The 20,126-nt window shown below is 60.9% G+C and overlaps 1 protein-coding gene across 1 annotated transcript in view; it reads left to right on the forward strand.

Annotated features, from left to right (window-relative positions):
- The window catches only part of SNTA1 (syntrophin alpha 1), a 55,276-nt gene that overhangs the window by 24,188 nt on the left and 10,962 nt on the right, over nt 1–20,126 (forward strand). Inside the window, exons 3-5 of the mRNA XM_075012106.1 lie at nt 13,033–13,234; nt 14,761–14,968; nt 16,918–17,048. Coding sequence (XP_074868207.1) covers nt 13,033–13,234; nt 14,761–14,968; nt 16,918–17,048 — 541 coding nt within the window. The remainder of the gene's footprint in view (nt 1–13,032; nt 13,235–14,760; nt 14,969–16,917; nt 17,049–20,126) is intronic.

The raw sequence follows: 20,126 nt of genomic DNA on the forward strand, positions 1-20,126 counted from the left end.
GACTTGATGATCTGTTGAGGTCCCTTCCAGTTGTGGTGCTCTGTGTTTCTACGTGGTGTGCCCTCTCCCAGCAGGGCTCTGCCACCCAGCCACACCCCTGCAGAACTGTCTAGGGGCAGGCGAGAGCAGATCCAAAGCTCCATGCAGAAGGGACTTCAGTGGCTGTGGAATGAGGCAAGGGCGAGGTGGGGAGAATGATTCACTCCCCTCTGCCCAGCAAAGTAATTCTGTGTGGAAAAGCCCCAAGGGATGCGGTCTCCACCGCTGGCCCTGTGTGCCTGTCCCACAGCCCAGAAAGTGTGTGGCTGCTCAGCCTCTGTAGTTTTTCCTTGCCCTGGCTCATCCCAGGACTCTTCACAGAACCCGCTGGACACGCTGAAAGGTGACGGCTTTCTCATAGCACTTTTCCACGGTGGGGTAAAGCTCACAGCGCACGTGCTGCTCCAGGGGCCCTGGGTTCCAGGCTTGCGGTGCATCTGAGCTGCCTTAGGACCCAGGCCTGTGGGTGCAATGTTTGAGAGGCGCTGCTGGTCCTGCATTTCTCAGCTCTACTTGGCACCATTCAGACCTTCTGAGGTGGGTCTGCTGCTCAATCTGTGTCCATGCTGCAGGACAGCAGGGCTTGGACGTGGCTCACAGTGGGAGCCAGGTTCTGGCCTGCTGAGGGAGCTGGAGTGCTTGCTGGCCCAAGCCTGATTTGTGTGTGAAAGGGGGCTTGGGCTCCCACTGGGCAGACCCCAGGCTCTGTGTGTAGTGTAGATGCACCCCCATTGCTGTGCTCTCTACTCCACATCAGCACAGTGCCATTCATGCTCCCTTGCCTCTGCCTTTCATTTCCTACCTTCTCTTTTGGGCAGCTGCTAAACACAGCTAGACCTAGTGCTGGTCCCCGTCCCACCAGGAGACCCTGGAGCAGATGCTTTGGGTACTCTCTGCAGCCCAGGTGGCAGTTTCCATGGGCAAGCCAATGCAAATCAGTTTTTCGACGATCATTTCCTGAGACCCTATCGGATCCTGTACTTCCATCCAGTTACGTTGTGCCAGCCCCAGTCCAGTCACTCCTTAATTCTACTTGAAAAGTAGTTTCTCTCATTAGTAGCAATTGCAGCGTGGCAATTCCTGCTGGCCCCGTGCAGCCTGGGGGGTATTCTGCTCCCCAGTCCAACCATCGCAGAGGCAGAGGCTGGGGGGGTGAGGGAGTAGCCAGGGATCTGACCAAACAGGGTCAGCAAAGAGAAACAACTGAGAAGAGCTACCCCACCTGGCCCCATGTGCCACACAGCTCTACCAGCTCTGTCCAGCATTCCCTGGAAGCTGAGCACTGGGTGGCTGCCCAGTGGATGACCAGAGCACCCACGGGGGGCAGCGTGTGTTTCTACTGGTGGTTCACAGCTGGACATGCCTTGGTGTGCATAGCAAAATTTATTCTGCCCATGAATGGATAAGTCAGCAGGAATGTTGGCTCTGTCCCTGACGCTCAGGGAGGAGGTGACGGTTTTCCACAGCGCTTCTCAGACACAGCAGCCAGGGGCACAGCAGGGAGCTGTGGGGCCCCTCTGCCGTGTACGGCTAATCGGGTTAGTGCTTGTTCCAACAGCGTCAGAGGCACCATATTTTAACAGAGCGTTTAGCTGGTAGCTTGCAAAGGACGGCACCGTGATGTAGCAGTGCTAGGGGCTGGGGCAGATGCTCTTTGTGCTGAGGCGTGTGTTTTCAGAGGGAAGGTTGCAATTTAACGCTGATTCTTGAGAGTGCAGCCAAGTTCCAGAAGTTCGTATTTCAGTGAAGGGCAGGAATTAGTCGCTGCTTCCCCAGCCCAAAGCGAGAGACAGCCCCAGGCCCTGGTTCCCAGACACCACAGCCAGCCAAGCGGCTGCATTCCTGCCTTGTGGTGGTGACATTTCTTGCAGTGCACAATTTCGTGCAAACGCTTTCAGCACTATCTCACATCACCTCATCTGTCTGTGTCCCCGTGAGTGATGCGGCCCTGGCCCCACCCGGCGGCTTGCTAACAGCGGTCAATGAGTTCCACGCCTCCCTCGTGGCCACAGAGATGCCAGGGCTGGGAAGCACCCTTGGGCCGGTTGCTGAGGGCTCCTGAGAAGCAGTTTGCATGACTGGAGGGGACCTGGCGCCTGTGCATGCCTGCAGGAAGCTCTCCCTCAGGTCACAGAGCTGTGAGCCGGGGGGCCTGGGAAGGCTGCCCCTGAAGAAGGGCGACTTGGGGTTGCTCTCCTTGCGGTGCTTTGAGACACATGTGGTACCCCAGGAGGGGCAGGGCTGGAGGCAGAGGACCGGGGAGCCAGGTTCTGCGCTCAATGTGACCATGGGCTGGTTGCTGAGGCTGTGATGGGGGCTCTAAAGCGAGCTGGTTCAGGAGCTTACAACTGCAGCAGCCAGGAGCGCTTCTGTGCGTGCGCATCGGAGCAGCTGCGAAGCAGTGCCGTGCCGTGCCGTGCCACGATGGGGTGCAGCTCTGCTCTAGGATGACGGGTGACCCCATTTGCAAAGCCAGCCTTCTGCAGGAGGGTGGGAGCTGGGCGTGGGTCAGTGCCCCACCTCCTGACGGTTGGTGCCCCGCTCCTCGGGGGCAGAGCAGTTGCTGGAGCAAGGTGAGTGGGGCGGCCAGGGGCCATGAGCGACCCAGCAGGCCTAGCACATTGAGAGAGAACCCTGGTGGGGGCCGTCGGGGGCAGCTGGTTCAGGGACTGCCCAGCACTCGGGGCTGGGGCCTCGCTTTGCTGGGCCCTGTTCTGGGGATGGCCTTGGATTCCTGCCTTGGGGTTTATAGGGCCTGCAGACCTGGGTGAAAAACCTGGCGCTTGACATGAACGTCAGCTCTCTCTGCTCAGCACCCGCGCCTGCCCCTCCCACCTCCTGGACCCACAGCAGGGCTGCCCGGGGTCCTTCGCCCCCGGTGCTGTGGGCACCTTGTGCCCCATTGCCAGAGTGCTCCAGCATCTCATGCTTCAGGGCGTTTCTCCCAGCACCCCGCGAGGCAAGGCAGGGGTGGGGGTGGGACCTGAGGCCCAGGGTCCCACCGAGCAGGGACTGAACCTGACTGCCAGAGACTCACTACTGGGACAGCTTCCTCTCACTCTGCCTCATCTCTGCCTGGGAGGAGCCGTCTGCCCCATCCTCTCCCAGTCCAATGGGCGGGTTTCCCTGTGACCCACGAGTCTCTGTTCACAGGGACTTGGGAGCCGTGCTGGGATCCCTCACTGGGCTGGGCCAGCTCAGCCCCCTCAGATAAAATTTCCCGGGAAAGGCTTTGGCCCTGCACTGGCACCCAGGACTGGGTGACTTCATGGTGGGCTGTGGTTGCCATGGCCTTCCCGGGGGGCTCCCGGAAGGAACCAATGTGACCGTCCCCTGGGGCTGCCTAGGAGCCCACTAAGTGGAAGGTGCAGTGAAGAGGCACAACATCAGTACTCCGCAGGCCATGCCCCTTGTAAGCCACCTCTACCCGCCGGCCAGCAGCTGGGAGCCGCCGACAGAGGGAGGGCGTGGGTGCCTTGCGCTGCCCTGGCTTTCGGCTGCCTCCTGAGCTCTTGGAGGGAGAGGGGGTGAGCTGGGGAGTGCACGTGGCCAGACGCAGGCAGCTCAGCTGGGGCTGTGCCCCGGACAACACACGCAGTTTTGGTAGGAGGCCAAAGCGATGGTGTTGCACAGACCTTTGTTCACCTTGTCCGTCAGCTCATCCCCCCAGGCCTGCCTGGAGGAGCGGCTCCCTCTCAGCCCGGGGATCTCTGCCCTTCCTCCTCCTTGGGCCCCTTTGCTCCCTGTCCTTGCTGTGCCAGAGCGTGCACGGGTATTGCTGGCTTGCTGCCCCCCTTTGCCTCCAGGGGAGGGCGCGTTGCTCCAGCCCAGCCTGCTGGGGGAGCTCTCCACGTCCTGTTCAGGTTCAAAGGGGCCATAGGGGGGCCCAGCCCAGGGTCACCGCTGAGGGCAGCCCCCAGTCCCTGCAGACTTGGTTCTGGGCACGTATCGAGCGTGCTAGGGGCCTTCTGACGGTGGGTCTGCAGCTCTCGCTGTGGCCCGGGGCCATGGCGCTCGCTCTTGGACACTGACACTAACGTTGACAGAGTTTCATAAATAATAATCCAGCTGGATGTGGCACCTCATCCAAGTTGCCTCCAGTCCTTGCGCGCGGAGGCCCGGCCTCGCTAAAACCCCAGCAGCCCTGGTGCCTGCCCATGCCCCGTGCGCTGCTTAGGGAGTGTTTGCACAAGACCCCCGTGTTCGCTGACCTGCTTTACGCTGAGCTTGTGGGAGACCAGTGGGCTCTGCCATGTGCCGATAAAGCCGGCCTGAGCCCCGTGGTAGAATGCGCAGGCGAGCTGGTGCCCTGCGGCACTGGAGCTTGGCACGTTCCTCAGATGTTTCTTCGGAGGGGTTCAGCAGCTATTTAAAGTCAGCCCTGAGCCCAGCAGCGCTGCCTTGGAAGCCCTGTGACCCAGAACGGACGCAGGCCCTGGTGCTCGCTGGCTCGGCAGAGCTAACCAGCTTGCGCTGGTAAGGCCGTACCCAGCCGGGCTGACGTGCAAGGCAGGTGGGCCAGCTGCAGGCCTCACTTTGAACTCAGCTTTGTCCCCTTGACTGCATGGTGGGTTTAGAGGACTTTTTGCGAATGCCAGTAACAGAAGCTGTAAAAAACAAAGCCAGCGAGTCTTGGGCCAGGGCCTCCTGAGGATGAGAACAGCCCGAAGCAGAGAACAACCCTGGCTCTGCATTTGGAAGTGGTTAATGGGGGTTAATGGCTCAGCACCCACTGATCAGTGCTGTAGGGGGGCCCTGTGGGAGGGGTTGGAGCAGGGTCAGGAGGGGGCAGATGGGGGTAAGGTTTGGGGCGTAGCAGGACTGGAGCAGTCCCCTGGAAAAATGGAAATCTGGGCCTGTGCCAAAAGCTGTTCTTTAACTGTTCCCAGGGCACATCCTGCCTTGGGCTACACTAGAGACCGCAAAGGGGGCCCGTTTCCAAAACCGCTCTGTCCTGCCAGGGCCACCTCCACCTGCTCTGTGCTCTCCATGGCTCCCCTAGCTTGCAGTTGTTCCTACGGCCCCTGCCTGCTGGCACAAATGGCTGTGGCACACTCGGCTGTGGGCTTGGACTGTGCCAAGGGGCAGGCACGGGCTTGCGAGCATATTTGCACCTCCAGTAGCAGCGCCCAGTTCTGAAAATCTGAGCCCACTACCCGGGTCTTGTGCTTTCCTGTTGGGGGGGGCTTGTTCTCATCTCACACCCAAGTACTGGCCTTGGTCGTGGTAGAGCAGCTCCTCAGGGCGAAGGACGCCCCGGATCTTCTTGGCAGCTGAGCTGCTCCTGGGGGCAGCTCGGGAGTCCTACAGATTGTGATTTGTGCTCTCGCGGTGAAGCCCGTTAGTTCCCAGGCATTGTAACCGCTGGCCGGCGTTCTGTGCCAAGGTTAATGACTCAGGAGACATCGGAAACCAGCTCAGATGTCTGAGCCACGGAGCCTGCTATTTATAGCAGGAGGCACAGAACACCAGGGCCCATCCTGGTCGCCTCCTCCCTGTCCATTTTGCTCCAACCTGCGGCAGTGGGACGTGGCGCTACCCTTTGCGTAACTTGATCCACCAGCTTGACTGAGGTCCTCTCCCTTTTTAGCTTGTCCCTGTCTCTGGCTGGGGGTGGCGGAGCGGGAGAGGGTTGGGCCTGTTGTTCCCAAAAGCCGGGCACGCGCGCCTCGCTGGGAACGTTGGCGTCACCCAGAGAGCAACTCGCCTTAGGTTAAAAGAGAAAAGGGCAGCATGTCCCACCCCCTGCTTCTCTGGCTCTTGAGCAGCGACTCAAGGTGACTTCCCTGGGCTGGCTGTGCTGCTCTGAGAGAGGGGTGCAGAGCTCCACTCAGAGATCCCGGCCCCCCAGTGCTAGGCAGAGTGCACACTGAAGCCATGAAATCCCTAAAAAGAGCAGCAGCCCCCAAAGCCAGGGCTTCCCAGGGGAGGTCGAGTCCATTGCCGTTTCCAGGAGGCAGGCGCAGGTGACAGGATTGTACAGGGAAACCTGCCGACTGAGAGCAGCCCAAGCCCTGCATGCTCAGACTGCTGGAAGCAGCTCCCTTCCTGCTCCACACAGCCACCCCATCATCGAGCAGCTTCTCGGCCCGTCTCCCCGTGCACACTCTGCTTGGCTGTGGGGCAGGAGAGACCCTCCTGGGGCTGTGGAACCCCTTTGGAGTCTGGAATTTGCTGCGTGCCTCCAGCAGAATCTGCAAAGCAGCAGCACCTTAAATTTCCCTCGCACTCCTGGCCCAAGGGTCGTGGGAGATGGTGGGTCACAGGAGGAGTTTTCCAGCCATTTTGTGGCCCTTGGGCCCCCAGCAGGTGGACAGTCAGTGCCATATTGGCAACAAAAATGATGAGGGGTTTGGAACGTGTCCCATATGAAGAGATATTAGAGAGACTGGGACTTTCAGCATAGAGAAGAGGGGGCTAAGGGGGATATGGCAGAGGCCTGTAAGTCATGACAGGTGTGGAAACAGTGAATAAGTAAAATTTATTGGCTCATTCCTATAACATAAGAACTAGGGATCAGCAAATGAAGTTAATGGGGAGCACAGTCGGCCTGTGGAACTCCTCGCGGGAGGATGTTGTGAAGACCAGGACTTCAACAGGGTTCATAAAAGAGATAGATACATTCATGGCAGTTTGGTCTGTCAATGGCTCTCAGCCAGGCTGGGTAGGAATGGTGTCCCTGGCCTCTGTTTGTCAGAAGCTGGAAACGGATGACAGGGGGTCACTCAATGACCACCTGTTCTGTTCATGCCCTCTGGGGCACCTGGCCTTGGTCTCTGCTGGAAGACAGGACACTGGGCTAGATGGACCTTTGGTCTGACCCAATGTGGCTGTTCTCTGTTCCTTCATCCCAATGGGCTGAGTCAAGTATGTGTTGGGCTGGCTTTCACAGCTTGAGTCGGGTGCAGCCAGCTCCTGGCATTGTTGGTGTGAAGAGGAACCTTTAGGGTGCAGCTTGTGGGAGTTTGCGGGGAAGCCTAACTCTGCCGGTGCTGATGCTCTTGGCCCTCAGGGCATGCCCAGACACACCTGCCTTGTCACGTGGGTCGTGTGCATGCCGGGTGTTTGCCTCTCCAGGACTGGCTACAACATGAGACCCTATATGTACCAGCTGCCCCCCACCCGCCTGGGTGGTCTGTGTGAAACGAGATGGGGCTGTGACCAGGGAGCTGTGTCACTGAAGAGCCAGCACTGTGGTGTGTAGAGAAAGCAGAAGGGACGAATGGTCCCCAACCCAGAGGTTTTTTCTCTACCCTACTGGCATCCCCCCAAGCCAGGGCTCATGCCTGTTGTTGCTGCCTGTGCAGTGCTCTGCTCTGCTCTGCTCATGGTGTGCATGAAGAGAGAGCTGTAGTTTCCAAGTGGGGCAGTCGCTCCTGTGGCCCTGCAAAGTCCTGTGAGCTCCTCCTGGCATTGGCCAAGACAGCCATCCCTCAGTGCAAGAGGAGTGAACTGCACAGAGGCACCTCTGGGAGGGCTGGGCCATGCCTCACATCCATGCCCACGACTGAGCAGAACTCCTGTGTGCGGCATCCGCTGACCCTGGGCGTCACTCTCCTCACAGTCATTGTTCTCTGTGTAGCATCCCTTCTGAGCCCCTTGCTTTGGCTGCAGCCTGATCCTTGGTGGTTCATTTTTTGTATCCTGTGTGTGGTTAGGTCCCTGCCTTGTCTGAGGGAGCTGGGTCTTGCGTCCCTGCAGTGGGCTCTGCCTGCCTGTCCCGAGGGCACTTCCTCTGGAAGCACCACCTGTGCTGCACTGGGCTGGGCTGTCTGAGGCCTGTTGTGGACCCAGACACCTCGCTGAGGGGTGTGAAGAATCCGTGGGCATAGGCCGACCCAGTCTCTGGCGCAGGCAATGCTAGGATGACTTCCTTCCCTTCCTAAGCCTCCAGAAGAACCTCCCCGGCCCCAGGGTAAGGAGCGTCCTGAGCGGAGTGCTACAGCTGCCTAAGCCTCAGCCAAGGGCTAAGTCGCCTGAGTAGTGGGTGGGAGGGGAGAGAGGTTGGGAACACAGCTGCCAGTGTGCAGGTCTCTGCATTGCGTGCCAGTGGCAGCTCTTTGCAAGTAAACCCCCTCCAGCTCTGCTCTCCCCATCAAACGTGGCATGCAGATGCCCGGCGGGGAGTTCCTGGTGCAATCAGAGAGGCCGTGTGACTCCACAGGAAGTGCTTGGGCAAAGCTCAGGGAAGCCGGAATCAGCCACCCAACCGCCACCATTTCCAGCCCCCCGGGCTGAGTCGGGTGAGTGGCCCCAGAGCCCGCCTGACACTCGGCTGCGCTGAAATCTCTCTGCTGCAGGGGCCAACCCTATCTCTGCATGGAAACGAGAACAAAAGGCAGCCGCCTTCACCCCCAGGCTGGGGGCTGACAACCCGTCTCCCTTCTGGCCTCAAATGGTCAGACCATAGGTGGAGTGACCCCCTGCATTGCTGAGTCCAGGTCCTGCACCCTGTCGAGCACAGAAAGCCACCCAGGAGGCCACGACCGAGTTGTGCCTGGTTCTGAGCTCCCATTCAGCCTGTGAAAACGTGCACCGTTTACCATGCAAGCTGCTCTCCTCGGAGTTATGCACCATCCCCCAGTTTGTGGGGCAGCCGCAGAATGGTGACAGCAATGCCACCCAGGCTCCTGTGCCAAGCCAGCCATCCGGCAGCACAGCCTTCTGGGGAAGTTTCTGTTCCTGCTCTTTCCCACGCTGCTGGTTACAGGCTAGTTAATGATCCACCTGTGGTAGGTGCCGCAAGCCGCTCAGTGCGAAGTGCCACAGGGCTGATTCGCCCCCGTCAGGCTGGAGTAAACCTGCGTGACGCCGTGGGAGGGAGCGGAGTCACGCCGCAGGCGGGAGAGGAGATGTGCTCAGAATTCCTAACGCGTTAGCTCTTGCTGTGGGGCTTGCTCTTTCGAAACTCCATTGTTCCCGGCTAACGACTGGCCTCTTGCCATCTGTTCATTCTCTCATAGCCCAGTCAACCGTGCTGGCAGCTGACCCCCAAAGTGCCGACACCGGTCACTCCAGGGCTCAGGGAAGTGGGCCGTGCTGGGGGCTGCTGGATGGCCTGGGGTTGGCAGCCCCTGTGGGTAGGGCAGGGCTCTGGGCTTCAGTGGGAGGGCTGGGGTATCGGGCAGACGGGGTGGGCCGAGCTGGGCCGGGGCAAGCCTCCCTGCGCCCAGGGTTCCCCTACTGCCCATCTGCCAGGATAGGTGTGGTGCTCTTGCTGCTTCTCTACTGGGAGCCGTCACAGGTCTGGGGAAGTGCGCCGTGATCCCTCGAGACCAGGCCAGTCTGCCTGGGGGTGAGCTCAAGGGCATCGCCTCCTCTCTGGGCCAGGCAGGGTGTATTGCTTGCAGATCCTATGGACCACCCAGCTCCTTCAGAGCAAGGTGCCTTTAACCACCAGGGGAAGGCTCCCCTGCAGGGCAGTAAAGGTTCCCTTGTGCACCAGTGCTGTGTCACTCTCATAGGCTTTCCAGCCCCTCGGCAAGGTGGGGACCCTCAGCCCCCAAGGGCCTGGCCGCTTGCTGGCTTGGAGTGAAGGCTGGACTCACTGAGTCAGAACCGTCTGGGCAGCCCCCAACCCCTGCCAGAAGGGAGTGGGACAAGAGTCCCTGGCTGGAGACCTGAGACCTGCCTGGGCCCTCTTGGTGAGGGCTTAGCATGTCCAGCTAGCAAGTGTGAAAAATCAGCGTGGGGATAATGGGGTCTTACAAAGCCCCTGATTTTGGGACAGCTGGCCACCCTGGCCAGGCTGTGGGGAGGGACCCGCGCAGTTCCCCAGGAAGAATGACAGGGTTATGCACCATATGTTTATCTGGACCAGCTCCAGGGAGTGGGCACCTCACTGGAAGTCCAGCTTTGCCCTCAGCTCTCTCTTGCCAAGGTTGGAGATGGAGTTTCAGGCATCGAGAAAAGACAGTGGAGGAAAGTCTTGTCTGGGTTGTGAAGGAACGGCCGGGAGGAGGTCCTGTTCTGGGGTGAAGGGCACAGGAGCTGCAGCACACAGATGGAGCATCAGGAGTTGGCTGCTGGTGGCTGAGACCAGACAGGGAGAAAGGTGCTGAGGGAGTTGTTAGAACATCCGCAATGGGACAGACCCAAGGTCCATCTAGGTCAGTGTCCTGCTGGCCGACAGCAGCCAGTGCCAGCAGCCCCAGAGGGAGTGAAGAGAGCAGGTAATCTCCAAATGCTCCACCCCATCACCTGTTCCCAGGCTCTGGCAAGAGGTGGGAAGGCGTCCCAGAGCTCCTCCCCTGCTGAGTTCAGCTGGAGAAGTTCCTGAGTGGAAAACCGATTGTATTGCCCCCAGAGCAGAGCTCTGCAGCCGGCAAGCAGCTGTTCTTCTCGGGGAGCACATTGTTCAGACCGCTACTGCCTGTTGTCATTCAGATTGTCTTCTTGCCCTACAGGCCCCGGGCACAGGCCTAGTGTTTGCAGAAGGCCGTTCTTTGCACTTCTGTAGAGTCTAGAGAACATGAGCGACGAGGGAAGACTGAAAGAACTGGGCTTGTTTAGTGTAGAACTGAGAAGGCCAAGAGGGGACATGACAGCAATTTACAAGTTCCAAAAAGAGTGTTACAAGGAAGAGGGAGAAAAATTGTTCCCCTTGGTCTCTGAGGACAGGACAAGGTACAATGGGCTTAAACTGCTGCAAGGGAGGCTTAGGTTGGACATCAGGGAAAACTTCCTAATTGTCAGGATGGTCAAACAGTGGAATAAATTGCCTGGGGAGGTTGTGGAATCTCCATCACTGGAGATATTTGAGAGTAGGTTAGATTTGTATGTTATATCAGGGATGGTCTAGATGGTGCTCAGCCCTGCTGAGAGGGCAGGGGACTGGACTCGATGACCTCTCGAGGTCCCTAGTGGTTCCAGTTTTCTGTGACTCTGTGGTGATCTATTCTAGTTGCCAAAGGTGCAACCCGCTGCCATTTTCTTGTCCTCGTGTCTCAACACCTCGTCCCAGTGAACACAGCTACAAAAGTCCAGCTTGGCATCCACACGCCTTCTTCCTGCTTCTCAGCTGGACCAGTCAATCGGAGGTCGAGAGCAGTGCAGCTCGGCCGGGCTTGGAGCAGTCTTGGCTGGAGTCCCAGCACCTCTCAGATGCCTGTTGGCTGGTGGCCTGAGAACAGCCTGCGTAGGCAAGAACGTTAATCAGCCATATTGGGAACGAGGATCCGCACCAGCGGAGTTACTGGTGCGCATTCGCCTGCTGAGCCTGGCTTTGGAGGCGGTGTGGCAGCTCCCCGGATCGCAGCGGAGAAGGCCGAGAGGGCTTTGCCCGGCGAAGCAGGGCTGCGGCTCAGTTTGACACGGTTTCTGCTCTCACGTTTCTCTCCCCACCCCCAGGCTGCAGAAGCCCAGCGCGGCTGCGCCCGTGTCACAGCAAGCTGCCGCACAGGCAGCAGTTGGGAGCGCACGCATGGGTGTCCGGGCAACGTACTGCACGACGCCAGGCCCTAACGCAACCACAGCCCAGTGCTAATTACACGGGCTGCTAGTGAGAACGGGCACGGCTCAGTTCTGGCCACTCGACTCTCCCAGCTTTGAAAGTGCCTCTTGCATGGGAGCAGCAGGCAGCGGGGGGAGGAAAGGATTCAGCGAGGGGAAAACAGCCCAGCCCACACGCTTGCTGGTGCCAGCTGAGCAGCCTGCCCCAAGGCTGTTTGACAAGCGACTCCCACGGGGGAGAAGTTTGTGAGCAAGGTCAGTTGCTCGTGCACCTCCTCCACGTGCACAGACGTGCGCTGCGGTCGGGGGGAGCTCAAGCGTGTCCCTGTGCTGAACGGGTTGTGAGCGTCACCCTCAGTGGCCCGGACGCTGGTGTTGGACTGGCTCCCGGCTCTCCTCGCCCCGACTCGACCTGAGCTGCGTTAGGCAGTGACCGCAGCCGGTCTCCATCCCCAGCCGTTGGAGATACGAGGATGGGTGGATTTGCCTGGCCGCACGGCGCATGGCACGCGCTGGGCACCCTGTGTTTGCCCTCCCTCTGCAGTGCAGCTCTCAGCCTGCTGCCTCCCTAAGGAGGAGGAAGTTAGGCGATCTGGAAAAGCCCCACGCGAAGGATGACTTTCCCTCCCTGGCGAAACCCGCCCTGGTCTCAAGCACTGCCTGCCCCAAGCGGTTCCACAATCGCCAGCCAGCCATGGGCAGTGTGTGAGGATATGGGGCTTCCCTGAGTGCAGCAGGCACATGGTGCCCTGCTCTGAGCCCCAGCCTGCTGGCAGCAGCCACCAGTGCCACCTCCCTCTGCCCCACGTGGAGCACGGGGTGCACCTGGCCTTTGCCGGGGGAAAGGAGAGACAGGCAGTCGCTTCCCAGCCTGCGTCTGGTGTGAGCTGCCTGGGCTAGGACGGCGGGGTTGGGCCATCACACGCAGGGTCAAGCCCAGGGCCAGGGCTCACAAAGGAGAACTTCTGGGCTGCTCGTTAGTGGCTAGTCCAGGGTCCTGCCTTCAGCCACCGCAGGGCTGTATAGAGGAAAGACAGTGCAGGTCTGCCCTGGCTGGCACCAGCTTCCCCAAGGCTCCAGACGTGCTGAGCCCTTTGGAAGACCTGGGCGCTGCTGGAGACCCAGCCCCTCTGGAGGCGTCCGAGCATGGGCAGACCTGCCCCAGGTGCCGTCTTGTCTTTGTGGCTGAGCCATGTGCAGGGACAACAGAGACCAGGTGCGATCATAAAGGCCGAGACTCAGGGCCCTGGGAGGTGCTGCCTGCCACCTGGGCCAGCTGCCCTGTTGCTGGGCTCCCTACAGAAGCGCTGACCAGCGAGCAGGGATTGCTATGCCCAGGGGAGGGGCTGCAGGCTCCAGCACACACAGCCCCAGGTGCCCCAAGTGGCCAGGTCCCTGCTCCCCGCCCATCCGTCAGGGGGAGGGGTTAGGGTATGTGTGATACCCAGGGCAGCTGGTCCAGCTTTGGGGAAGCCCTGGAGGGGCAGTGATGGGACAAGCTCTGAACCGTGCCCCTGAGCCAGGTGTCTCTCTCCCTTCCAGTCAAGTACATGAAGGAGATCTCCCCGTATTTCAAGAACTCCTCGTCCGGGGCGACCGTCAGCTGGGACCCCACACCCGCTGTCTCCCTTCAGAGACGAGCCTCGCCCATCCTCTCCCTGCGCGACCTCAAGGAAGGGAAGAACGTGCCCCTGAAAATGTGCTACGTGTCACGGAAATGTCTCCCGAGCGACCCAGAGAGCAGGTAACCCAGCCCCCGGGGACTTGACGTGAGCAAGCCCCGGTGCGCTCTGCCCAGGGGTCTGTGTCCCACTCGACCCCACAGCTGGGACTCCGTGGCAGGAGTAGGCCGTGAGCAGTGTGGCCCTGGGTGTCTGAGGACTAGCTGCGAAGTGCATGCAGCGAGGCTGGGCTAGGGCTGAGCTGCGGGAAATCCACCCGGGATGGCTCTTGAGTGGGGCCGTGTCCTTGGTTGGTCTTGGACAAAGACCTCTGGGTTGCTCCGTTCTCAAAGACAGCCACTGGGGCCACCTGCTGCCGCTGGGGAGGTTTTCTGTGGCAGGGATGTGGGTGGGGCAAAGCAGCTCCCCCTCAGAGCACGGCTGCTGCACCTGGGTGCGCTGCCTTCGTGTTTGCTGGCGTCAGCCTTGCAGCCTGCTGGGTGCTCCGGGAGCACGTCTGCAGTCACGGGGCTGGAGCGTGTGCTTGGTGCGGGAGGGACCTTCCACTCGCCACTCGCCCTCCAGCAAGAGCCGCTGGTTGCACTCTGAGGCCGCAAAAACAACGGGTTACAAGAGTGCCAGCGGATGGCTTTGTGCCTGCCCAGCCTACGGGGGAGTGTGGAGCGAGTGGGGCCTGGCCGGGTGATAGGCCCGAGAGGGGACACCCTCACATGGCAGAATTACAGGTGCTGCCACCCTTATGTGGCACGCACAGGTAACTCACGAGGGCAAGCCGAGGGTCTCGTGGCCCTGGGGCCGTTCCAGCCCAGAATGCTTGTCTGCAGAGCACCATCAAAGAGAACGACTGTATCCCTCTGTCACAGGCCCGGCGGCTCCCAGGCAGCCTGGACATTCCTCCTGACCTGGGGGTGGCCCGGCTGGTGGCTGAGCTGATCTGGCCCCTGGCAGACTGAGGTTCAATACAAGTCTCTGTCCCAGGCTCCCTGGGAAGTCCTGTCTCTGGGTCCTCAGTTTGTAAATGGCCATGAGGTGCTGTGGCGCTGGGCTGCGCAGGTGTGCAAGCAGCCGGGAAGCAGCCAGACCGTCCCCTGGGCGTGCCGGGGAGTGACTGGTCACATCAGCCCCAGCGTGTCAAGCCCCTGCTCTGGCTTCGTGAGCAGAAAATGAGCCCTAGCAGGGAGCCCCCGGCTGGCTCATGCTCCTGGCCCCGTGGGCTTCCTGTGCAGCGTTCCCAGGACTTGGCACGCATCACTTGGGCTCACGAGTAAGGACCAGCGTGAGCCTCCCACCAGAGCCGGCTCCACAATTCTCTTGCCGGCTTAGCAAACGCAGCCCGTGTCAATGGCCGGCCCTTCGGCCCTGGGGGCATCCCTGGGCCTGTATCCAGAACGGCCCCTGTGCGCTGCTCCACTGCCTGGCACTGAGGGCGTGGGCCGCAGTCAGAGGGGGCGGCCGAGGGGCCTGGGGTGATGCTGATGCTGCAGGGAACTGCCAGGTACAAGTGGAAGCCCCAGAGCAAACCCTGTGCTCCTTCCTGCTGCGCTGACCGGGGTCACCCACCAGCCCTGCCGGGGCTCCTCCTCCACAGGTACCTGGAGGTCTGTTCAGCTGACGGGCGGACGCCCCTCTTCCTGAGAGCGAAAGATGAGGTGACCGCCCAGGCCTGGTTCAACGCCATTCACGCCAACGTCACCGCCCTGGTGCCCAGGGTCAAAGAGGAGCTGAGAGCCCTGCTGGCAGCTGCAGGAGTTGCAGGGAGCAAAGAAATCAAGCACGTCGGCTGGCTCACCGAGCAGGTAGCCCAGGGTCCTTCAGTGCACAAGTGTGATGCTGGTAGGAGGGGACGGGGCAGGGTTTCCCTCCCAGCTCCAGCCAAGTAAATATGCAGAGATGCACATCTGACAGAGCGGGAAAGGACCTTGGTAGGTCATCGAGTCCAGTCCCCTGCCCTCTTGGCAGCACCTGTCACCGTCCTTGGCAGATTTTGTTTCATTTTAAATCTGTTTGCCCCAGATTCCTAAATGGCCCCCTCAGGGATTGAGCTCACAGCCTGCGATTAGCAGGCCAGTGCTCGAACCACTGAGCTGTCCTGTCCCTCTCCCCACAGCCACTCACACCTGTGGGCTTCCCATAGCTCTGCCAGGGAGCCACAGCCCTGACCTGCGTCCCTCACAGCTCTGCTGATGCTCCTCGGTCCCAACCCGCAGCCCCCTGCTAGCTCAGTGCCAGGGCCGTCCCAGCTCTGCTGATGCCCCGTGCTCCTGACCTGCCCAGTGGTGGATTGCCCCTGGCTCTGGCGACGTCCCTCACTCCCACCCTGCCAAGGTGGTATTGCAGAGTGACTTGCGACTGTCCACCAGGGCCCTGCACGCTGCTCTGCTGACGCAGCCAGTCTGGTCCCTGCTCGCTCCTGGGGGTCCGGTGCATGTAGGGGCAGTGGCTGCTTTCCTCAGAAGCACCGTAGAAGTGCCAGCGACCAGGGCTGTGCCGGCTCAGTGCCCCTGGGTTCAGTGGTGCTGGACAGCAGGAGGTCCCCAGCCCCAGCACAGGCTCTGTGCGCCAGTGGGGCGAACCGGCCAGGCCATCTGCAGGGTATGGGAGTGGCCGGATGCGCTCACAGGCACGCTGCCGGGGGTCTGGGCAGAGCAGGGTCTGGCAGGAGCTGGGGTGCATACCAGAAGAGAGGCACTGAGGGAGCAGCGCCTTTCTGCTCGGCTGTGTTGAAGTTCCCCAGGCCACTGCCTGCAGATTGTGGTTCTCGCCAGAGCAGCCCAGGAGGAGCTGCTGGGGGAAGGGGAAGGGGAGAGAACAGGAGGAGCAGCTTGGCCGAGCCAGGAGCCTGAACTCCTGGGTTCTCTTTCTGTGGGGCTGTGCAGCTGGCTGGGCTGTGCCAGCTCCTTACAGAGCTCGTTGTTGGAATGCCCAGGTGGGGGCTGGTGAGCTGGAGCCTCGTTGCCTGGCTGGCTGCTCGCCCAAGCCGGTGCAGGTAGGGGGGTCTGGCAGGTGGTGCTTGTGCTGCTGCAGGAGTTTGGTGCGCAGCTGCTGAGCTGGGTTGTTCTGGGGGAGGAGGCAGGGAGTAGCCAGGGGCAGAGGAGAGCGCTGTCATCGCGAGGTGGGGCCCAGCTGACGTTACCGGTGCCCCATCATGCACTGGGGCTAATGGAGGTGGCACCTGACGTTCAGTGTTGTAAGTGAAAGGCGCGTGGCCTCTGCCTCTCCATCTGTGGCCTGGCAGCAGCCCTGTTCACATCAAAAGGGCCACTACAGCCATGACCCTGACTGGGCCCCTGGGGACATGCGAGAGCGGCCTGGTGATGGAGCGTGCCGGCTCTGAGGTAGCTGGCCAGGGCCGTGGGGAGAGGGTTTGGCTTGAGGCTGCCGGTGTTCAGCAGGCCCCACCCTCGTGCCTGTGCTCGCTGCCTGGAGGGAGGCTTGCTGGGTTCCGGTGGGTCTTGTGCTCCTGGCATGGCTCATGCAGTGTGGCAGGATGGAGGCATTTGCTCTGCCATCTCCTTGCTGCCTCTGATGCTTCCCTGCACTGTCCTGGCTTGAGAAACAACCTGTCCCCTCCCCTCCCAGCAATCCTGTCTGTTCCCTTGTGCCCACTTGGTACGGCCCCGCCCCATCCCATGCACAGTGGGGTGTCCCAGGCCCATGGCGCCACCTCCCTGGGCAGGGTGAGGGAAGCACCTTCTGCAGGCTCCTGCTTTGCTGCCCGTTTCACCCCGTGCCCTCTGTTTTCCAGCTCCCTGGTGACGGGACAAAGAACATCCTCACCGTCCTTACGGAGAAGGACCTGCTGTTCTATAGCAGCCTCCCGCAGACCAGGGACGCCCTGAACAAGCCAAGCCACAGCTACCCGCTCATCGCCACCAGGTGCCTGAGCCGGCTGGCCACGCTGCAGGGCGCCAGTGCAGGGAGCTGCCCAGCCGTGGCCAGGCACCATGTGCTAGCACAGAGCCCCATGCCGCCACCACCCAGCCCACCCTTGCTCTTGTCTAGCACCTCTCTTCACTAGATCTCCTCCCAGAGGAGGGCGGTGCTGTCAGCCCCATTTTACAGGTGGGGAAACCGAGGCAGGGGGTGGTGACACTGAGTGTGCAGCTCATGCAGCCAGCCAGTGGCAGAACCACTGCTCTGCTCCTTGTTTGGTCTGGGGCTGGAGCTCTCTTGCCCCTGGCAAGGGACCCATTTGTCAGAAGCAAAGGGGTTGCTTTGTCCCCAGGGCAGCCCCACAGCTGCTTTGGCCTGGGTGGGGGCTGCGGTGCTCAGCGCAGGGAGGGGTGAGTTTGGCAATAGGCTGCTCTGCAGTGTTCGTGGTCATGGGCCAAATGTGGGGCTGGCCACCGAGCCGCAGTCCCTCAGCACTATGGGTCGGGCTGCAGAGTCCCTGTGGCACAGGCACCAGGACTGGCCAGGTCACGTCTGCAGGTTCAGATTCAGCCACCCCCACACAGTGAAGTGAAGCAGAGGGCTGCGCGCGGGTCAGGTAAGGACCCAACGAGGGCTGGCTCGGACCATTGGCAGCAATGCTCCAAGTTAGAGCTGCGTGGTGTCAATCAGAGAGAACTAGGACTGGCAGGGACCTCGAGAGGTCGTCGACTCCAGCCCCCTGCCTTCACAGCACGACCAAGCACCATCCAGAGCATCCCTGCTGGGGTCTGTCCAACCTGCTCTAAAATATCTCCAGTGGTGGAGATTCCACAAGCCCCCTAGGCAGGTTATTCTGGTGCTTAACCACGCTGACAGGTGGGAGGTTTTTCCTAATGTCCAACCTAAACCTCCCTAGCTGCAGTTAAAGCCCACTACTCCTTGTCCTGTCCTCAGGGGCCCAGGAGAGTAATTTTCTCCCTCCTCCTTGTGACGCTGCTTTAGGTGCATGAAAGCTGCGATCACGTCCTCTCCCAGCCTTCTTTTTGCCAAACTGAACAGGCCCAGGTCTTTCAGTCTTCTCCCACAGGCCAGATTTTTTAGACGTTAATCATTTTAGCTGCTCTTTTCTGGACCCTCTCCAATTTCTCCACGTCTTCCCTGAAATGCAGGGCCCAGAGCGGAGCCGGAGCTGAGCAGCGCCATTGTGAATGCTAGAGGGCCCCCCAGGGGCCTGTGCGGGGCTCGTCTTCAGCACCTGGTTGTACTGGGCGTTGGCCTCCTGTGCTGGCAGGGAGGGGGCATTGCTCAGCTCCTCAGGAGGCTCTTGGAGAAAGATGCAATGACACCGGAGTGCTGCCTGAGCCTTTCTAGCTTCCCAAGGTCACCGGGCTTAGGGAGCTGGGCAGGACCTGCTGCAGGGTCCCTGCTCCCCCACTGCTCCCTGGGATCTCTCCCCTCCCTCCAGTGGCAGAGGGCTGGGCGCCGGTGGCGGGTTTGTTGGTACACGGCCCAAGCCTCTGCTCGCTCTGCAGGAGCATCGCTCTCCAGTCCCTCACAGCCGGGACCCCCAGCAGGGAGCTCGGCACACAAGTGGCCCAGGCTCCTCTGTGGCTGCCCAGGGGGCACCGGCCTGGCTCTGAGCCAGTGCGCCTGCTCAGCAGCACCCGCCCGGCGCGGTAGGGCTCCAAGCCTGGCGGGTACCGAGCCAGGGGCCTCGCAGCTAGTGCTTGGAAAGCTGCCCTCGCCCTTGGGTGCAGTGGTTCGGCTGAGGCCGCTTTCCCGAGCTTCTACCTCCCCCTGCTGGCCAGGGGCTGAAAACGGGCGAGAAGCGCTGGGATTTACGGGACACTGGCCAGTGTCCTGATCAGTGGAACAGAGGAGGTGAAATGCTGTTGAGGACCTGGGCCCTTCTGCTGCAATAAAGTGATGCAGCCTCCCGAACCCCAGGGACCAGTGGTTTCCTGCTGGTGCGAGTCCTTCCCCTCTGAGGCAGTAGCACGGACAGTGCCAGGCCTCCGAAAAGCTCTGCGGTTGCCTGCGTACAGCGGCTGCTTTGCGCTGCCAGAAGGGCTGAGGACCAGGTCTACTGGGAGCTGGCATCTCCCCAGGCCCGTTCCCAGGCAACCACAAGCAGCTCTTTGCTACCTGCCCAAACGCAGCCAGGCTGGGGACTTGGGTGGGAGGGTGACTTTGCAGGAATGGGGTGGAGGTTGGGGTGCAGGGTCTGAGTGGGAGTTTGGTGGAGGAGCATCTGGGGTGGGGGTGCAGAGTCTGGGAGGTGGGGAGGGTGCAGGGGTGGGGTGGGGGTGCAGGACCTGAGTGGGACATACAGTGGAGGAGGGGTGGGGGTGGGGCACGGGGTGGAGTGGGGGAGGGCTGCGTGTGAGCAGGGGGAAGGGTGGACCAGGCGGGATAGAGTTAGCACCTGTGTCTCAGCTGTGATCTGGCTGTTGAGAGCCATAAATGGGGCTGCAGCGGCCTCTGCTGGCAGCTGGCCCTGTTGCAGGGACACCGGAAAATGGGCTCTGGAGCATTAGAAGGGGGTCAGAGAGCCCAGCAAGCAGGGTTGGAGTTGGTGGAGGTGCAGGAGTCAGGACAGGGGCTGAAGGTGTGGGGGGCAGGAGAGGGGAATGGGAGGGGCCAGTGCAGGGATTTGAGAGGTATGGAGGGGCTCAGGGTGGGGGTGAGGGGTTCAGGGCAGGGAGTTAGGGATTTGTGGGGACTCTCGGGGCTGGGAATGCAGCCACCGTCTCCTGGGGCAGTGGGAGACCGCCCTTGTCCACTCGTGTCACCCGAGCAGTGGGGCAGCGGGGACCACATTTGCCTGCTCACCTGAGTTCTGGGCCGGCTGGGACTGCCCTTCCCTGTTTACCTGCTCCTGGGTGTGCTGTGGCCATGTGCCCAGGGTACTGGAAATACTCAGAGCCTCACCCAGAGCTAGGCAGTCTCTTAGGGGTGTGCTGCACCCAGGTACATCCCCTTAATTTCACCTCCTCAGTTCCCCTTCATTATTCCTATGTCCTGACTTCACTGAGCAAGCATTGATTGGTGCTGGCCGGAACCAGGGTCCGGCACCCCTGG

This window comes from Carettochelys insculpta, chromosome 17, assembly GCF_033958435.1.
Source record: "Carettochelys insculpta isolate YL-2023 chromosome 17, ASM3395843v1, whole genome shotgun sequence".
In the NCBI taxonomy this organism is placed as follows: Eukaryota; Metazoa; Chordata; order Testudines; family Carettochelyidae; genus Carettochelys; species Carettochelys insculpta.